At 40.1% G+C, this 21,331-nt stretch overlaps 1 protein-coding gene across 2 annotated transcripts in view; it reads left to right on the forward strand.

Moving 5' to 3' along the window:
- LOC110950047 (uncharacterized) overlaps window positions 1–20,045 on the forward strand; it is a 264,163-nt gene extending 244,118 nt beyond the window's left edge. Inside the window, exons 6-10 of one of the 2 annotated variants that reach the window (XM_051950415.1) lie at window positions 9,680–9,792; window positions 10,501–10,549; window positions 14,780–14,883; window positions 17,503–17,946; window positions 18,767–20,045. In XM_051950415.1, the coding sequence (XP_051806375.1) occupies window positions 9,680–9,792; window positions 10,501–10,549; window positions 14,780–14,883; window positions 17,503–17,946; window positions 18,767–19,069 (1,013 nt within the window). In that variant the 3' untranslated portion in view covers window positions 19,070–20,045. Of the gene's footprint in view, window positions 1–9,679; window positions 9,793–10,500; window positions 10,550–14,779; window positions 14,884–17,502 lie in introns of both variants that reach the window. The other variant, XM_051950414.1, reaches the window with a different exon arrangement.
- The last annotated feature ends 1,286 nt before the right edge of the window (window positions 20,046–21,331 follow it).

Below are 21,331 nucleotides of genomic sequence, written 5' to 3' on the forward strand. Positions count from 1 at the left end.
TCTGAACTGTCCTCTTTTGTTTGAACTTTCCCTAAAATTAGGAGTTAATGACAGAGCAGCACATCCACTCAGTCTCATTTATGTAGAGATTAAACTTCAGTGTCATTCATGATGATAAAGTGCAGTTTTTCAGATGTTTGTTGCACATGCTCCCGACCAAACCAGTCCAGGTAGAAGACGATGTGAAGAGAAGCTCCAGAGGATGAATATCACACATTTACATTGGAAATAAATGTCCTTTAATTAGACATTGTCATGAAAAAGTTGGATTTCCCTTTAATGATGTTCAAATCTTTGCTGAGTGTTTTGTTGATGTTGGTTTCTAAATGTTTTCTGACACTCGGCCCCAAAAATTAAAACCTTCTACGGCTCACAAGCTGCAACATTTCACACGTTATCAACTAGACGAGCCCCCAGTAGAGGGCAGAACCACGCCCATGCATGATACTCTGTATCAATTTTGATCATCCTACGTATATCTCTTCCTACTTGATCTGCTGACCTCTAACTCCACAACTGAGCAGGGGACCTTAGACTGATCTTCAGTGCCAAGTTTGATTATCCTGACTTCAGCACTTGCAGAGATATGCAGAGAATGCAGTAGCCCCGCTGACGTACGTCAGGCGTGGTTAACTATCTTTCTGACAAAACTAAGATAATGAGTGAAAAACTGCCTGATTCCTGCATCATGAATGTAAATGTTTTAGGTTTTTATGACAGTAAACTGAATATATTTTGAGTTTGACATTCAATAAACCAAAACAAGAAATTAAGTACTGGAGAAAACAATCAACAGATTAATGGACAAAGAAAATGTTGTTTTGTTCTGAATTCCTCTAACATTACAAGATACATACAATTTTAATTTAATTTTATTTATATAAAATTACAGGTCAAACTGTCTCAAGATGCTTTATTTTTATATTTTTTGTCATATTTAAAATATGACAAAGTAAGAAATTTAAACCTCTTGACTAATCCAATTTATTATTTGTTTTTTAAGAGACTAATCAAAAATTAAAATAACTTTCTCCACTAAAACTAATAAACATGAGGTCAAATAGAAGGAACAGTGTTAAATCCTGCAGTCCCTCGATGACAAGAATAAAGTTTCTCAACAAAAACTAAATCTGCTGGTAGATTCCATTAAAGTCCTAATAAATGATAATAAAGTGTGATACTAAAGGTTTGTGGTGCTAAAAATGTCAAAGTAAAGATATCAAGTTTAACATCGGGATGGAGGTTGATAAAAGTTGACCTCCCTTCATTTCTCTGGAGCCGACCCCATGGATTTGAGGGATGGAAGTTAAAGATCTGGGGCCTCATTTATAAAACATTGCGTAGGATCCATACTAAAAGTTTGCGTATGCCGAAAATCTGAAATGGGCATATGCCCTTTGTCCCTGATTTATAAAACTGTGGGTAAGCACAGCTGCACGCTATTTCCCCTTTATAATCACACACCAGCTGGAAGATTGCGCAAGTGGATCCACCTCACATCCCGCCCACAACACACCAACATTTTACCATGAATGGTCAATGCAAAGTAACTCATGAATGTATCTGTATATAAATAAGCTGCTGATCCACGGCATTTTACGCAGCACCGGCCTGCAGTCTTTTCGCCTACACTGCTGTGCGTCAGGATGAATGAATCATGTGTTGACCCAGGCCACCCTGCCACTAAATTTGTTATCATGTCCAATGTACAAATAATTTGTACACTGATTGAATGTACATTTTTTCGGTTCACATAGACAAATTCATTTTTACTCGGAGCCCTTACAGCAACATGAGTGCAGTCAGTTATGCCGATTACATTTGGGAAACCAGACATTGCTTTAAATTGCCGTTTAATGTTGGCCTGTTCACCCACAGTGTAAGGAAACCTGATGTACTGACTGGTCATGTTTATAATGTCATCCAAAACAGCTGGCATTATTGCGCTGAGGGATGGTTGTGATATCTGAGACCTAAAAGACATCATTTAACTGTATATCAGACCCAAACGGGATTTAGACAACAAATGTAACCTCATATATTCTTCATATAAAACACATACCTGTCGGCCACTTCCTGCTGGAAGGAGCCGGTGTCACCAGAAACTCCTGAGTCGTCAGCTCCTGTGTCTGTACTGGGATGGCGTGGTTTCGGCGGGTGGGTCGGACTAAGACGGCCCAGTTCAGCACATAGATCCAAGAGTACTGCTCTAGGGAATCTGAATCGGCTTATTAGCCAGTCATCATGGGCCAGGAAATCCCCGTGATCCCTAAAATCTCTCTCCATTCTTAACGTGATCTTCCAGCAAAGCCAGCGCATCCATTGTGCCACATTACGCACGGCTGTCACCCGCTATTTATCCGCTTGATCAGCGATTGGACTGATTGTCACATGCCTTTTCCAAATTAGTAATCAATCAGTGCCACTCACCGCTCGATATCATTTGAAGATGGAAGTTTGATATATGAACATAGTTCTGCAAATACAGTCGTAGGCCGAATGGCGCACTATATGAACATCTACAACAATGAGGGTTTATGATTATCAGGCTCTACAAGTCTAATATGTGATAACAATAAAGGTTTGAGATCAGTCTGGTTTCAATTCACCACTTCACCCTCCGGCACTGCCGTTCCCTCTGTCTCCAAAATGTGCTTAAGCAAGCATCAAAGTTGGCGCACCGGTGCGCACATTCTCACGCCAAGTTTGTTTTTAGAAATCACAACGTACACAGCGTACGCCACTTTCTACGCAAAGGTTGTGATTTAAGCCACTTTCTAGCCCTGTTTTGTGCGTACACAAGCATCAAGAATCAAGGTTGGCGCACCGGTGCGCACATTCTCACGCCAAGTTTGTTTTTATAAATCACAACCTTTGCGTAGAAAGTGGCGTACGCCACTTTCTAGCCCCGTTTTGTGCGTACGCAAGCTTTATAAATGAGGCCCCTGCTCTTCTCGTCGTCTTCCTTCTAGTCGCTGTAAAAAGTCACTCCATCCTCGCTGATTTCAACACCTCTTCATGACAACTTGTTCTGCCTCTGACCTGGTAGAAACTCGAGAAACCCGTCGAGACTCGGATTCTTGAAAAATTCATCGGGCGGGGGAAGGTGTGATGGGCGGTGGGTGAGTAGAGGGGGGCAGTGGGGGGAGGCTGCCACCCACCTCCCCACCTATTTTCCACCCTGATTCCACCCTGACTCCACCCATGTTGTCACTTGGAAACTACGATGTCAAAGGGATGACGAAATCATGTCTTTTTTTATCTGATCTGTAGCTTAGTGAGTTAAGGGTTTGCCTATGGAGCTGCAGGTCGCTGGTTCAAGACCAGACCCTTCTTAATTTTTTTTGCAAAACTTAGACAAAGAAAGGAAAATGCTGGTGGTGGGTCTTGAACCTGCTACCTTTCACTTCGTAGTCTCTCTTCTTACCCCCTGAGCTACTCACTTAGATACTAATTCTTCTTTTTTTTTGCGCATTTATCATCTATTTTTTGTCGTTTTCAAGTTTCTTTTTTTAATTTGGGTTTCGACTCGATCGTTTTTCTCAGGGGGTTGGAATTCAGCCTTTGTGCTGGAGGGTTGAACCCTCAGTTCCAAGACTTTCCAAAGCCTCAGACCTCCCGAGTCCTCAGGACCTGAGCTTTCACACAGTTTGAGGGCTGAAAATTTCTAAGTCCCACAGTAGATCTCTGTTAGATTTAACTTTCAGACAGTCCGAGGACTGATATCTTCTTAGTTTCTGAGTAATTCACTGTTAGTTTGAACCTTCACACAGTCTGAGGGCTGAAATTTTAAAAGTTTCTCAGTACGTCTCTGTTAGTTTGAACTTTCTGGTGAACAGAAGCCTTAAAACTTGTGATCATGAGTCTTAATTTCACATTTAGATCATCCATCTGAGTTCTTCTCAGACCTTCACCTGTGGGTTCTTTAGAAATCCTGAACAAACTTTGATTGTCTTCACTGAACAGTAAAGTTTTTGGAGATCAGAAGGTAACATTAGTTTGATCAATACCTTCGACTACGAGTAAACTTTATCTGGAAAGCAGTTTTCTGAAATGAGTTCTTAATAAATCTGTCCACAATCAAACCAAGAAAATAGAAAGAGGAAATGTTTGAAGAAAGAACTTGATGTTTTCATTTCAGACTAAAAAACACTTGAAGACCTTTATCTGTTTTTTTTCTTTTTGATCGTTTTATTGTCTCTTCTGTTTAATTTAATCTTCTAAAGTTTAACTGGTGTCTTTTCAAATGTTTTGTCTTTAGTTTGATTCTTCTTAAATGTTTAGTTTTGCTCTTTTCTCCCCTTTTATTCTTTTCTAATGTCTGATTTGATTTTTGAAACGTTTGTCTTTTTAATGTTTAATTGTTGTTTTTTCAATTGTTTTATCAGCTTGTTTGAAAATTTTCCTTTTCTTTCCCAGTGTTTAATTTTGAGATTGAATCTTTAAGGTTTTTCCTTTTTAAATGTTTTAACACCTTTTAATGTTTAATTTTCTTTTTAAATGCTTCATTGTATTTTCTGTTTAATTCCTATTTAAAGTTTTGTTGTTTTTAAGATTAAATTTTCTCATCAAACACAATTTTTAATTAAATGTTTTGTCTTTTTAAAGGTTTAATAACCTAATTAAATGTTTTGTATTTTTTAATGTTTAATAGTCTTCTTGTTTAATTGTATTTTTAAATGTTTAATTCTCTAAAATATTTCATCTTTAATATTTAATATTTCTGCTTAAAATTTGTTTAATTTCATAATTATTTTTTGTATGTTTTGTTTAATTATCTAATTAAATATTTTGTCTGTTTAATATTCTTTTAAAAGTTTTACTGTATTAAATGTTTCCTTGATTTAATTGTTTCTTAATGTAATTTATTCCTTTAATCTTCTTTTCTGTCAAGATTTTGACCCCAACCTTAAAAATGAAACAAACCCTTAAATTACAATGAAAGTACTTCTGTTGTCACAGTCATGAGTTAGTCAGTTTATCAATTCAACTTTAGAACATTTCACACATGACAAAACTACAAAAGCAAAGACAAAAAACTGTAATTAAAACTCAGACATATTTTTAAAAAAAAGATTTAACATGGTAATAAAATGTTTTGTGTCCAGGGGATGGAGGGAGTTTATTGAAGTCTTCTTGGGCTCACACAGTAAATCATTTAATATATAAACTTGATATTCAGTCTAAAGAAACTGGAAACTGCAGCACAACAAAGAACCAACAATATCTCCTGTTTTCTCGTTTAGTGAGTCAACTCTTCTGGTGCTTTCAGACCAAACAACTACAGACTCTTCACAACCTGCTCAAACTCTTGGTACTGGACCTCATCACACGGGTCAAGAAGGTTTCCTTCTCATTTCTACTCTGAAGCTCACCTTCTCCTGCTCAAACTGCTGACAAGTGTTTCTGCTGCTCCAAAGTCTGGTCTCCAGAACTTCCTAAAAACTCAAAGTCTCTTCTGCTGCAGGTTGCTTTGTAGAACTGTGACAGAAAACCTCACTAAACCACATGGAGGGGCCTCAAGATAGTCGTCCAAATGAAATTGTACAAAAACCAAACTAGCACAACCCAAACGCTAAAGTCTCCTGCAGCCTACCAGAGAAGCTCTTTAAACAGAGAATCAGGACAGGAACTCTTACCTTCTGGACAACCAACGTTGGTTCACAAACAAGAATACAGAATGTGTCTGACCAAAAACCTCTAAAGACTCACTACAGCCAAGATAAAGACACAACTCAGCTGCACCAAATCCACTAATCACTGCACACATTAGCACCATGTGCTAACTGTTGCTAAAGAGTCACATTTGCCAAGACAACTATCCAGTACAAAGCCCTAAAACACACCTAGAAACACATTAAAGAGGATTTTACTGCTGGAAGCTGCAAGCTAATGCCTAAAGAACAAACTAAAGCAACAGAGCCAAACAAGGTTCAGTGAAGAGAAGCAGAGGAAATGTTTGACTGCAACCATAAAACATTAAGACACTGAGCTGCTCAGGTGTTCCTGATAACACCAAGCAGCCATCTGGACAGCCAATAGGAACACAGCTTACTGGAAGTCCAGAGGGCTGGCTTAGTGAAGGAAATTTAAAGTTGAAGAAGAAAGTCAACAAAGAAAGTTGAAAACCACCTTCTGATACCTGAAATCTCTGAGATTTTACACTTAGAACACCTAAACATGTCAAACTGGTTCCACAGTAGAACCATCACTGTAAAAACGTCATAGTGTGGTGTGTTGCTCAAAAAACATTACGACAAGCTGTCTAGGGTCGCCAAGCAGCAACACAAAAACTGGACAAACACTGGTTTCCAGGGGGTTAGGTAGCTATTTATTTGAAAGAGTAAGTTTACAACAACACAACATGTGAGCAGAAAAAATCCCAAGGTCCGTCTTAAGTTCAGCTGAAAATATTAGTTTTTGTCTTTCTTTTATTGACCAAGCTTTTCAGGAAGTAGATGAAGAATAATTAAAGCTCTCATGTAGAAGTTCAACTTATTTTGGATCCTTGTGGAGAGTTTAGTCTTAGAGTTTGTAAAGCTGTTGAGTTTTTAGAGTCACATGGATTGTTTTGACATTTAATAACCGAGTCCTGAAATACTGGCCTTTTATTGTGGGCAGTCTAAGGCACACCTGTGCACTAATCATGGTGTCTAATCAGCAACTTGATATGGCACACCTGTGAGGTGGGATGGATTATCTCAGCAAAGGAGAAGTGCTCACTATCACAGATTTAGACAGATTTGTGAACAATATTTGAGAGAAATGGTAATATTGTGTATGTGGAAAAAGTTTTAGATCTTTGAGTTCATCTCATAAAAAATGGGAGCAAAAACAAAAGTGTTGTGTTTATATTTTTGTTGAGTGTATGTCAATTGTGTGTATTTCTAAGTATTTTAAATAATTCTTGTCATGCTTCATGAGTCAGTTCAGTGTACCTGTTTCTTGTAAATGGCAATAAAGTCTATTCTGTTCTAGCCTATCTCCATGTTGTATGTATATAACAGCCTATAGCTGTAGAGAGAGAGAGATAAAGAAATATTAATTATTTGATTGCCCTTACAATTAAATCTTTTGATCTATAAACATATTTTGTATATATGTATATTTTTATCTTTTTTGTTCATATAGCTATATATCTAATTATTTACAATCTAAATTCTACATTTATATATAATAGCATTATTCTATGATACATTTGTCTTAATTATTTGTCATAGATAAATTATAGCCACAAACTGCACATCAATTGTCTGAGTAATAAATATAGAAACAATCTGGGTAAATGCAAGTTACAACTGTGCTAAAGAACACATCCAAAGAATGAGGGGGACGGGAATGTATTAGTGTATGATGTGATAACGAGTGTCTGTACCGGCTGAAAATGTCCTGGAAAAGTCCTGGAAAGTAATTTCAGGGAAAGAGTGGGAACCCTGCATATGCAATTTAAATTTCATTTCAAACCACCTCCAAATATGGTATGGATCTGTTTTCCAAAAATCACGTCTCATGTTGTTTTTTGCTCTGTAGATTTTCTCAAATCCAGCTGGATGCAATATAGATGTAAGAAAAATGGATTTGTGCTGACAGTCTGAACAAGGCCTCAGACATTTACACCTTTACAAAGTGTCAGACAACCACTTCCCCTTCAGTAGCTCTTGCCTTCTGCCAGACAGTTGGAATTAAAGTGGTTACACTACAAATGCAACATCACCCATTTACAGAGAAAAGGCGCTGTACTTGTTTCGAGACCAGGGTATATTTACAACCTACTGCTATAATGCAGCATTCCAGTAAAAACAATTGCCTATTGTTGAACAGAGACGTCTACTGGCCCTGTGTGCGCGGTTTTCACTCGAAATGCCACTGGTTCATTAAATGAACTGCAGTCTCACCATATTAAGTTTGTCCCATTTGAATTCTTGGCACATTGAAGACTGTTTGGCTAGTGAGGCCCTACCTGCCTGTGGTACAGTTATGTCTTTAAGTGATCTATAAAATGTTATTATTTAAAACAAGCTCTTTATGGATTGCTTACGAGACATGCTTAGCACATGATTGATCTGACCTTTCACAGACTGTCGTTCTTTGGGAAAACATCAGCCTTAACCTTTTTTAGCTGGATTACTCTGCCAGCATCTCCGTATGCGTGTGTGCGCATTTGTGTGTCCATCTGTGTATTTGTGTGTCTGTACATGTATGAGTTTGTATTGTAATGCATGTGTTTGTGTGTGGAGTAAAATGCCATCTAGCAACGCCTGTCTCATATGCTTTCATAAGGTTTGCTTCACTGAGATGAAAATAATACATTACTGATTGATTGATCAATCATGTCTGAAAGGGTATCTGCGTTTGCGTGTGTGTGTGTGTGTGTGTGTGAATGCGTGTGCATGTGTGTGCGCGCTTGCCAAGGCTGCGTACAGCTTGATGCAAAATAGAGATTGATGGAGGCTTGCCGTGAGGAGGATACTCAGTTATCTCCTTGTAATTAAAATCCACCTCATAAAGATTATTGACTCCCCCACCACACAAACCAGCATGCTCCCTCGCTTGGCAGGGTTTGCAAAGCGCTTCTTAAAAAATGAAAAATAGCATATTAAGCAGCACATATTTCCCATTTATGCGGAACATTTAGATGTGGTTAAGTTATCGTAATGTGCAATAAAACCTGGATGTGAAATTTGTAATCCACTTTGGAAAATTGCTTACTATATTGCTTTAACATCCCCTGAAAGAGCTTTTGAGATGTGTGTGCCAGGTTTATTGTATGCCATAATTTAAAAGTCCTCAATGCAGGCAGTAAATATAAATTTATTAGTGGTGGGTTTAAAAAGCCAGACTGAGGTAGCATGAGTGAGTGGATGCTTGAGTGTTTGCAGTATGTGAGTACATACAATGTTTTTGAGAAGTGCCAACTGAGAATGTGTTCCCTCTGCGTGTCGCACAATGAGCAAAGGTGAGCGTGCGTTTGTGTGTGTCTGTGAACACAGAGTGTGTGTATGTGCCCAGAGTGTGCAGGATTACCGTCTCAGTACACTGCTCTATATCAGCTCCCTTTTCTAAACTAAACTGAACTGACAGAATGTAATTCTCGCTCCATTTAAGTGTTTATGATTGAGGTCAGTGTTTCTTTTTAAATTTGGAAGAAACTGAAGTTGTAAGGTCCAGGAGTGGGTTAATCTGTGGTAGACTTGGGTCTGTTTTCCTTGTGGGCCTTTTTTGGCACTTGGCTGTGCCATTCCAGTAAAGACAACAAGCAAGTTCAACTCATGTAAATACGTCAGGGGCCCATGATCAGGAACTGTCAAGTTAAAATCAGCTTTTCTAATCCTGTCAAATTCACTGGATATCTCCTCACGGTCCAGGGGCTGTTCGTTCTGTGTGTACTGAAAAAAAAATCCTCTGCTGGTGTAAAGCTCTGGCTTTGCAAATGGTAACCAAAGAAAGGGGCTCAGACCAATCCACACAATACTTTTCCCACATGACCTGTGCCTGCTCAGAGCTTGTGCATAGTTGTGTTCATGCACACCAATCAGAGTGAGAAACATAGAAAGAAAATACCAACACATCCTTGTAGGTCATTTTACTTTTCATAGTTGAGAAAATATGTGGCAAGGTGACACTTTATGTATTACTGATGTATCTGTCTGAACTTTTGCCCTTTGGTTCCTATCTTCAGCAGGTGGAGAGCTGCTTCTCTGGGGTCAGATCCCTTGTGTTTCCCGGGTCAGTTATCACACAGGTCTCAAAAGACTCTGGACCCCCCAGTCTGTTCCTCTGGCAGGCCGAAAGGTGTGTGTGAGAACGGCTGCGCAAATTATATTTTCAGGCTCCTCAAGTGTAAAGCAGGTGAAAGCCTCAGGACTTTCTGAGTACATACGTTTTAGCTGGATATGCATAACTACTTAAAGGGCAAGTCCACAGTGAATCACATGTGTCTGAAAACCGACTCTGTATGGCTTCCCAAGCATGTAGAGCATGTATCACCCTGAACACGCACCAGTCATGTTTAGTCTGAGTGTAGTGCAGAAAGCATTGTAAGAAATCTCTCCTCTCTGCTCTATGAACTCACTCTTTTTGTTTGGAAATAATATGTTATTGGTTTAAAATGGAGGATGATTTTTTACTGTGTTATTTATAATTAAATACAGCAACATTTCAACTGATTTATTTGAAAAAAAATCACATTAATCAACATTCAAATAAATATAAATGTATCCGAGTTAGCTAAAGGGCAAATTTTCATCTGCAGTCCCTTTAATTTCTGTTCAGGAATTACATCATGTATCAAGAAAGTAAATGTAACTCAGAGGTCTTAGGCATAAAAATACATAATAAAAATTACCATATTAACATTCTGTCTTACTTTTTAAGTGACTTCTGTTCCATGTGATTCAACACAGTACCAAAATCCATTTGCAGGGAATCTTTGGAAATGTTGCTATGCCAGTATTGAATTTTTTCATTACTTTAATTCTAAAAACATTTTATTTTATTCAGGTGATTGATGTTGCCTGTGGAACACGGCACATGATGGCTCTCACCACAAGTGAGTAACCTGTCATCCATCCCTAAATGTTCATATCTCTCTTTAACTGGTTTGGGGGCAGTGAGGTTGGTTCAGAGGTAAACCAATCAAATTCATGGTTTTGATTCGTATTACTCCCCTCTGCCTCAACCCCAGGCTGGCTTCTCTTCCCTTTCTCCAAATGATGTCTTGTTCCTCCTCAAAGCCCCTCCTCACTCACTTTCTCACTCATCAAACCATAATTCACTTCAGAGGGAAGCATCATTAATGCACAGTAGGACCCAGCAGCTTGATGTGTGCTAATTATATTGTGTGTTTTACACGCTGGATGACTTTTGCTTAGTCAGTGATGAGCTCAGTCTCTGGTAATTGTTTTTTGGATGTGATGAGTTTATAAAAGCCTGCCTGTACGTGTGTATCTGGGCATGCTATGTTATGTTTGCATTTGTCCATTCGTGTATGTGTGAGTGAATGTGTTGATGGCGAAGCTTCATGGAAACCCACATTTGTCCGTGCCTGTGCTTGTGTATGCCATGTTGATTTAAGGCTGTGTGCACACATGTATACAGCACACACTGTTTTATACATAACCACAAAGCCAAGATTATTCTACAGCTCAACACATTATACGCTTCTGTGGACTTAATAATGATTAGCAAACAGTCAAAATCTCAACATCATTCTGACACGTTAAAACTGTGTGCAATTTTAAACTCCATCATTTCCACACAAAACTTTGACATGCACACTCAACCATGGCACCACGCTCCATTACTTGCTTGAATTCTTCATAACCAGTGTGATCCTTTTAGCACTGTACATCAGTCAGCGCCGTAGCTAGAAATGTAGCTCAGCCTTTGGCTAATCACGCTGATTGGAGGTGTCCTTTGGCTCACCTGGGGGCTTCCAATCCTATTAGGCCAACAGTCCTGAGCCTAGCGTACCCAGCAGCCGCTCGTGTTTGATCACTGGTGCTTAGAGCCCACACTTGTCCTCTTATGTTGGTGTTAAGGCATGGAGGAGAGGAGCAGCAGGGTAGGGTTTGGGGAGGGGGGTTCAAATGTGATCTCCTTAACTCTCTAGGGGGGCAGAGGGGAGTTCAGTGCCCCACCTCCCTCGCTGACACTCCTCTGCTCCTCCAGCTGGAGTTGGTCTTTAAACTTCTGATGCCACTTGAAAGGCGGAACACAGCAAGTGTTCAGAAGAGGAAGAGATGGAGGGATTGAGGGACTGGTGGCAATGAAAGATTGAAAGAGGAGCACAGTGAAGAGCAGCTTTGTCTGTGTTGTTTTGACAGTTAAAAAATCATTTGGAGAGTCTAAGTCGTTTAGAGATTCTCTCAAGCTCATATCACCCTCTTTTTTCCTCTCCTTGCTTAATCTTTCGTTTCCTCTCTCTGCACACCTGATCCCACCAGGCCTGTCACCTCTTTCTACCCTCTACCTATCAGCACCACATACTTTACCTGCCCTCCATCACTCCTCTCAGCCTTCCTCCTGACTGCTATTCTCCCTCACTGCATGCCCATCACTATGTCTACCTTGTCCCCCACTCCTCTACTCACCCCCATCTGGCCAAGAGCGGCTAGGAAGAGCCATGTGTTTCCAAAGTGGACTGGATGGGAAATCGAAGCAGGGCTTCTGTGTTTATCAAGCCACAGCTCCGTCACCTTGCTCCTACTCCCCGTCTAGAGGCCCCGGCAAATTGGTGACAGCAACAACAACCCTCCAGCACACATGCCCCCTTTTTCTGTGCGCACATCCACACACACAGTCACACACACATAGCATAGCACCTTGGCCTGTTTAGTTTTATTGCTGGTGTCAGGTGAGGAGGTGGAGGTAGGAGTGCTGTCTAATGTTCGGCTCACACACATATACGCACACAGATACGCTCACACACAGCCATTTCCACCCCTGCCGACACCTTGGCTAACGAGACCTGTGAACTGCAGTGACAGAACTCCGAGACTTGTCAGAGTCCCACTCATTTAATGCCAAGACCCGGCCCCAACTCTAACCCAACATGGTTTCTGTATGCACACCAAGCCACAAGGCCTGCACACTGATATACTGAACATGATTCTGCTGAATACCACTGCTCATTCATGTTAATATTGTTTATGTAATACTTTTATGACTGTGATCTAGACTAATTATTTCACTTAAAGGATACACTTGTGGCACGGGGCAACCCTGCATGGATCTGAGATGGAAGTGCAGATGAAAATGTCATGGTCCAGTAGAACTTCACCCTCAGTTGTACTTCATTGTCTTCATGTGCAGCAATTACTTCTTTTATCTATAAATGCTTGAATGTTTGCCATTAGTCTTACCATCCTACTTGCCTGTCTAACATGCAGTTATGTGTCTGTGAACTGATGTACCCACAGGCATTTCATCTGAAGTATCCAATAGTCTCGAGTCATTACAAGCAGTTTTGCATGGAACACTGCCCCTTTTGTTGCATGTATATAGGATACTTTCTGCTTCAATATCTTTTTCAGTGTCCCCTCTCTTTCTTTGGTGTGATTCATATAAGTGGAGGATAAAGGAGAGTTGACTTGGGTTAGAACCTGCACGGCCTTGCTACCTTGGAAATTAACTGCACAATAACGTCTGGCCATTGTGCCTAAGCACTTACAACGATGCCCATTTAAGACAGTATTGATCCACCAATGCAGGGTCAATCATTGGATCAATGGTGTGTGGGTTGGTCGGCTGGAAGGCTGTCTGACGGCATGAATGAATGGATGGTTGGATAACAGATGATAGACGGTGGATAATGAATGGATGGATGGATACATGGATTGATTCATGGATGAGCTTTAAAACTGATGCATGAAAGGCAGCAGTGTCAGGTTTTGCAGATATGAAATGGTGCAGATGTGAAGATTTTACTTGCTTGCCATCTTTTGTGTGGGACTGTGTTCATTCTGTCTTGTGTGCTTTTTAAGTATTGCCAACATTCAACACACCCTGAGGTTTGGTGTAAGTTCAAAGTGAACTTAAGTGCAGCAACAGCTAAAAACAAAATCAGCAAAAACTTTGCAATAGTCGGTCATAACTTCTTAGGCTTCTTAGCTGTTGCCGAGGAGGTCACAGAGCATTAGTGCACATCTAATACATAAGGGAGCAGCTTACTAATTACACATATTTTTACTTGGATATGCACAAGATTAAGTTGAAATCCATCAAGGAGTTCTACTGGATATATAAAGTTATGTTTGTAGCATAGAAAATGAAAACTGAGGGAGAGATATAAATTAAAAAACAGTCATTGTCATTAGCATGTTGTTGGTGGATTGTTATGATGTGTTTACACCAGGGTTGATTGACCTAGTTACCCAGCCCCTGGCAGCACAACATGGAGAAATGAAATATAATGCAACACAGGGGAGAGGTGTAGATTCCTTTATAATTTTTACATGTGAGATCCTTGTGAGTGAACACACACACAGCAGTGATCATCAGGGGCTCACAGAGGTCGTGCTTGTGACGAAGTGAAAAAAAAAAGAAAGAGCGCTTGTTTAAAATTCTGTAAGAGATGTCAATTGTGCCCTCTGCATATTTCTATGGAAAATTTGTAAATAGATCCTTTGTAAATAGCTTCTCTCTTGCCAATCACCCTGTCTGCTCTGTGCACAGCAGCATTAAAAATTGATCCTTAGCCGCACCAGGGTGAAATGCTAACATCGCTGCCAAATGACTGATTAAAAAGAAAAACCTTTAATCTTTGCTTAAAAGTGTCTACTGCCTTGGCATGCCTTTCCCTGTGCTCCTCTATCTTCCAAGGCTGTGAAGGGAAGGAGGGGGTCGCCGTGGGGGAAACGGGGTCACGCTTCATGTAGAGTCAGCGCTGTACAGCGATATAGCTCTAGAGGTGAGGGATTTCACTAAGAGAAGATCTAGCAATCGACATGCATTGCTCTCTTCTGAATTTAACCTTAAACCAAAGGTTAAAAACACATTTGAGCATTCCACAACAGGAGGAGGAAGTGCTGGCATTTCTGCTAATGGCTTGTAAAGAAAAGTAGCTTTTTTTTCCAACTTAACCATGCAAGTTGGCAAAAATCAGCAGGGCTGTATTAACAATGCAATACTGGCATGCAGTTCCAGCAAGTTATATTATAGTTGGTAGTGACATGTCAGCCGAAAATCTATGACATATCGAAAAATGAACAAGAGACGATTTTACAAAAGGACATTACAGTGTGTATTGGAGGTGTTGAGAGATGTGCTTGTGTTTCAGGGAGCAGAGAGAAGAACAGACACTATTCTCACCAGGAAACTGAAGCTCACTTCAGAGACCTTGTCAGCAATCCTGTACCAACGGAGAAAGAAAACACAGTGAAAGTAAGATAAACATACCTTGTCTTTTTTGCTCTGTAGCCCTTTTATTGACTTACTTGCATACCGTACTACTTAATCTGTAGCTCACTTGCTAACTCAACTCTTGATCACTCCTGAATGATATCTTCTTCCTCCACTCTCACTACCTGCCTTGTTGACATCCTCATTACCCATCCATTGTTTGCTTCTCATATCCTCTTTCATTTTTAGCTTGGTTTCATTTTGAATGCTGTAAACGAACATATCACTGATGAATGATACAAATATAACAAGTTGCACTTGAGTAAACAGCACAGCCCTCAAAACATTAAGTGGGTGAATATATATTCCCTCACCTCTCAGAATTTTTAGTGAGGGCCACTAAACTGTCACCCACAGTCTCTCACACACACACACGCTCAACTCCCGCCCCTCCTCATCTCTCTGTCATTCAGGTGTTTACTGTCATTCATACTCAGGGTTTTGTATAATCCTCTCACCACACCTGAGTGCTCCCCACTCAGTGTCACTGGATTTACTCCCCCACCTCCCCTCACTTCACCCACCCCGCCTCTAGTGCACAGCCTTTTTCATTTGCATCACAGTCCATTCTTTTACACACGCCGTCATTTCTTATGTAAATAACGACAGATAAAAAGACAGTAACAGACATTTTAAGATTTACCACACACCGCTCAGCGCGTATGTTTTCAGTCATCCCCTCTCATCAGCCCGTTTGTTTGTAGAAGTGTCTTTGCCTGTAGCCATAAATTAGGGGTTGTGATTTAACTCATTGAGACAAAGAGAAAGACAATGAACATGCATAAAACAAATGATGTGGAGAAGGTGAGGAAGAGGGAGGAGAGGAGGGTGAATTGAAGGCAGAAATGGGCCAGTATGTATTTCTGCCTTACTTTCACTTCGGTAAGGCTTCATTAAGAAGTCTGTTTCCAGAGCATGGTGGAATATGTATGTGTGCGTGTGTGCACCCGAGTGTGCGCATGCATCATAGGTTAATGTGTGTCGAAGCACGTGCACATGCATACATGTGTGCATGCCCGTAAAATTATTTGTGTGTGTTCAGTGAGAGAGATCTCCTAAATTATTTACACCCAGAACTCTCTAATTGGTATCAAGTTTTTTAAATGGGGTCAAATGAACAGTTTCATGCTGCTTTTCTCTTGCCTTAAGTCTGTATCATTACATCTGAGCTACAGTGCTGCCTGCTTCATTGGACTTGAACCTCTAAATGCTGTCCACCGGGCTGATTCAGAGGAGGGAAAGAAGTTTTTTTTTTTTTCCTTGCTGTGATAGAGCTGTTTTAGTCCGTCTACTCATGTCTGTTACATGGTGAATATTCTGTAATGACTCTGGTGAGTCGTAAACATCAAACAGAGGTAGACATGCTCACACACACACACACACACACACACACACACATACTGAGCCTTAGGCAGCGCACAGAGCTGGTATTAGATTTAAGCCCCCTAATAAAGCCAATTAGAATTATACTGTGCACTGATGAAGGCAACCTTACCAGGGCAATTCTCTTACTTCCATGCATGCACATGCAGGCATGTACGTATACACTCATACATGCATTCTATCTACTGTGTATGTGCTTCAACCAAAAATACTAAATAAGGAGTTGATCTCATTACATTTTATATAATTTCTTGCTTTTAATCATTGGATACATTAAGTCCTGTTTTGGACAGGTTCCTTGGAAAATATGATTAATTTCTCAGAAATATTACTAATTGAAAAGTAATACGATTATTTTTCTCAACAGCAAAAGCAGCTGGTTACACTACTGATGATATTAGTTTTGTAACTCTGCAAAACTCCATGAATGATCCCTTTGCAAACCCAAGGAAAGCTACTCTAACCTTATGTCACATCTTCTAAATTTGCATGTGGAAAACGAGACAGTGCAGTTTAACAAGCAATCGTCCCAAATGTTTGGAGAGATTTACTGGCTATCAACAGCTAGCTTTGTCTGGCGGGCTGCACACAGCTCACCTCACAGTCAGATTATGGTGTTCACAGAGATTCAGCTGTTAACAAAACCCAGCATGATCTCTAAATGGAGGCTTACCAGTTACAGCTATCGTTAACAAGCCAACTAAGAAAACACAACATCTATACTGTAAAACTTGTGGAGTTACCAGAGGCCAAATTGCTTGTTACCAAAAGTGCTTTTATTACTACTGAGAGGTGCATTCCTTTCTCTAAAGCTAACACGTTGTCGACCAGCCTGTCCAGTAAATGAACAGAGCAAAAACTGACTAGCAGGAGTGTAACAGCTTCATTACTGGGTTTAGTGACTTTAATGCAATTATGGAATTAAATTGTAATTGACTAGATTACTGATTACTAAAGCATACAAGCGCATCACTGTAGTGCTATAGGAATGCAAACGTTACTGTAGAACACTCTGTAAAATGCAGTGTTTCTCATTTTAGATATAAATAGTTTATAGTTCATAAATGGGTACATTTCTGATTGCAGTTCATATTACATTGTTTGATATATAATGCTTACTCTGACAAGTTTGTTTTCCCTGTTTACTTTAACTCTACAATAAACCTATATGTGCCACAGTAGGGAAACCTAAATAGATATTGTTTGTCCTCCTGACAGGACTCGAGCCAGGTTCAACACAAGCTGCTTCAAGGTCTGGAGACACCAGAAGGCACCGAGGAGCAGAAGACAGATGAAGAACGCAAGAGTGCAGAGGAAGAGGAAAGACATGAGCAAAAACCAAACACAGATGAGCGAGACATAGCGTTACGCGATGCAGCATTTGCCATAGCCAGGTCTGCAGCGGGGATGCACAGGACAAGAAATGACCACTCATCAATCAGATCTGGCCAGGGGGATGATAGGGAGGACTGTAGGACAGCAGGGCCGTGGGAGCTGAGGAATAGGCCATTAATAAGCAGACGAAGTAGCCGTGATGTAGTCTTCACTACATTGCATCTTTTGCCTAGATCGGGGTTAGAGCGATGCAGGCCCAGTGGCCCCACGTTGCCCCAGCTGTTGACAGCACAAGCTCAAAGCAGAGTTTTGGCTGGGGCTCGAAAGGTGAGTACTAATGTGGTTATCACAAAGGGAAGAAATTAAATCTCAAGCTTCTTACTGTTGTTTCCGCTGACGAGAATATACATGAATACAAAGTGAAGCAAGCATTCAGGTTTGCACAGTTTAAATTTAACACTTTTGTCCCAGTGAATACCATCCAAACACAAGTGTTTTGTCTTTTACTGGATAATTGAAAGTACAGAATGAAGAAAAATGTCGAGGCGTCTTGCGTTGTACTTTTATTTTTTATAGTATTTGAGAATGTTTCATCTTTTGTATGTGCTCAGGGGCTACAGATGAAAAGGAGCCTTTTGACTAACTGGCATATTTTCAGAAATGATAATCATGGTCTCAATTAAATAAATGAATAAACTCAACTAAGCTCAATCTGGCAAAATCACAAGGCCTTAAACCCGTTATTTGTTATACCTCCTATAAATGTCAGTCTTACAACATGACTGTGAGAGCTAAGTGGTTTTACACTTCTAGAGTCAGTAGTGAATCACTTTGGCTGAGATTAAAGAAACAAGTATACCGTAAGTGGTTGGCAGGCTTGAGGTGTGACTTTAGTATTGGACAGCTGCAAGAATGGTGATTTACAAACAGTAAGCAGCTGAAGTGATGAAATGTAGAAAAATGAAGCCTTCCAAAGGAAGACTGATAGACTGTAAATCCTTTGTCTATTTATATCTATATCTATATCACAATATGTCTGTTTGGCTGTGACTTTTTCTCACAAAGTTATTTTTTGTGTTTGAATTTTTCAGTCCTATGTGAACTGGTTTCACATCTATTCTTGTTATTTTTTCATTTGTCTCCTTAGGATGGATCTGCTAATCTGTCTCAGTTGGTCCAAAAATCAGGAAGCGACAGCAGCATTTTGCATTTTCCCAGACCCACACCCAGACCTCCAGAGAGATGTACAAATCCTGAGGTTCAGAAGGTAGACTCTTGTCAGCAATCAAGAATTAGAGTACACGGTGGCCGTAAGTCTTCGATTTACAATTCTTCTCCCAAACTGAGCCCTGGACAACAAGCTCAGAGGGCCTCACCTTCCTCCCACCAGGGACCACGAGTCAGAACTTCTTTTTCTCCAACTTCTTCTTCCTCTGAACCTTTCAATTAATGTCCTACACACTGAAGAATAGTTCCCTCCTTTGGCACCTCTTGGAAGAATCTGTAAGATTCCACAGATCAGGTTCTCTTCATCAGTGAAATTTGTTGATTTATTGTTTATTTCTTTATGAAAACCTGAATATTTTTTACCAATAGTTGCCTAGAATGACTGGATATGGAATGAGAATGTGTAATCAGTGGTACAGCCTTTGGGGAGACCACATACAGAGCTAAATACTTTCGATTCCAAGGTTCCCGATAAACAGCCTCTTGCTCTGTAGGAGTTCCCCTAAACAGAGTCCAGTTCAGCATTAATGGGCTCCACTTTACTTCACACTGTGATTTGGCAAATATGTTCCTTTTCCAAACCATATCACTCTACAACACTCATGAACCTTGACCTCCTATGATTGCATTAGACTTTCGTCTTACAGTCAAAGCTGCGTGAAGGCACTGCGGAGTCACTGAATCACTACATTTCAACAGAGATGAGAGAGGGTTTTCTCCCTACATATACAGAGCCCAGTTTTTTAAGACTTACAGTATGTTGTTTATTAAAAACATGACACCCTCTCAGATCTTGGCCTCTTGTAAGACATTTCACGGTGGAGCATTTTCATGGCTGCCCGTCTCTGCACTATGAGTCACATGTGCACGCTACTATGGCTCTTTTGAGTGTGAGGAAATTGATTTGTTGCAGAGATAATACTATATGATGAGGTTTCGCAACGTAAATAGGATCATTACAGGAAACACGGCTTCCTTTGAATCTGGTTTCTCTTTGTCTTTACTGTTTTGTATTCGCATTTCCTAGAGTGGTCCTTCATTAGCCTTGTGCTGTATGCAAACTGGTTTAGTTTTGTTTGTTTGTTTTCTGGTTTTTTTTTTTTTTTTGCACAATGTGGATCATCACCACATAATTCCTTTTTTGGCTTTTCTTTGTAATCAATGTACCTTGCAAATCTTTTTCTATCATCTATATTTAATAAAAAGGACATTTTTACACAGAGCAACATGTTAGCAGTGTTGGGTTAGACAAATACTCAAAATGTAGTGATAAAGCATTTAAATGAGCTCTGAGTAATATTAAAATTGATTTGTTTCATGAAAGTTAATAGATTAGCATTTTAAGCACTGATTTTACATTTTATATTTAATTATGAATCACAGTGTAAAGTTACTGTAAGTTATTCTGAAATACCAAACAGTTATATTATTGTTCCTGTTTTGCTTTTGTCACAATAGTCAGCATTTCTGTCAGACAAAGAATACATGTGGACAAACAAGTAATTTATTACCTGGAAAAGGTTTACTGTATTTACTATTCTGTTATTTTCTGAAGCTAAGCAAACTGTCTAAAGGGATACTGAATCACAGCTCAAAGAGACTAACAAAAAAAAACAATAAAGTGCTTTTGAATTGAGATTTAAATTTGTTTTTGCGAGTTGCAAACCCAACACTGACTACATACAGGAATGCAGCACTGATGGCATTGAGACATCTACCCACATCCCTCTCTGACCCTCCCTGTGGTTTGTTTTGGTGTGAGTAAGTGTTGGTTGTGTGTATCACGTCTTTGCCCTGCGAGACTCCTGCCAATCGATTCAAGGTGAGACCTGTCGATTAAACACCCTGAGCCGTGCTCTCTACCCAACCCCGGGGTGATTCAATCCCACCCCTTACACACACACATACACACACTTGTACAGACGCACACACACCCTCTTCACCTGTCATCCATCAATACCTCCGTCAGGGCCTCTATTGATCCCCTCTATCTAGCCTCTTCACCCTATGCAGTACAACATCAGGGCCAAGACGACGTCCGTGCAGGTTTAATTTCTGGCAGATTTACAATAAAGCTCAAGTTATTATTTAACTCTTCCGGCTGCAGTGTGCTCCTTGATTTAGCACCCTGGGAGAGGATGAGTTACAGCTGACACTGAGAATCTGCCGGGGCTGGAATGGTAGGCACCCGGTTCATAACTCAGCCGCCGAATGTGTAGTTAGTCAATCACTTGATCTGTAATCACAAATGCTGCCAGAAATTACATGAGTGATGAGCTGTAATAAAAGCACTTACTTTTCCTGCTCTGTCTCTTAAGTGTTATTGGCAGACCCCTCTCTCCCAGGAGGCCGTGGCTGTGAAACAAAATCCCGATATAAACTGCCTCATTGGTCCCTGCCTCACGCTCTGTCTCTGTGGTGTACAGTATGTGTGTATGTGACTGTGAGTGTGTGTTAATGCCAAGTGCTTCCACTACAGTGTAAC

This window comes from Acanthochromis polyacanthus, chromosome 7 (assembly GCF_021347895.1).
Source record: "Acanthochromis polyacanthus isolate Apoly-LR-REF ecotype Palm Island chromosome 7, KAUST_Apoly_ChrSc, whole genome shotgun sequence".
NCBI lineage: Eukaryota > Metazoa > Chordata > Actinopteri > Pomacentridae > Acanthochromis > Acanthochromis polyacanthus.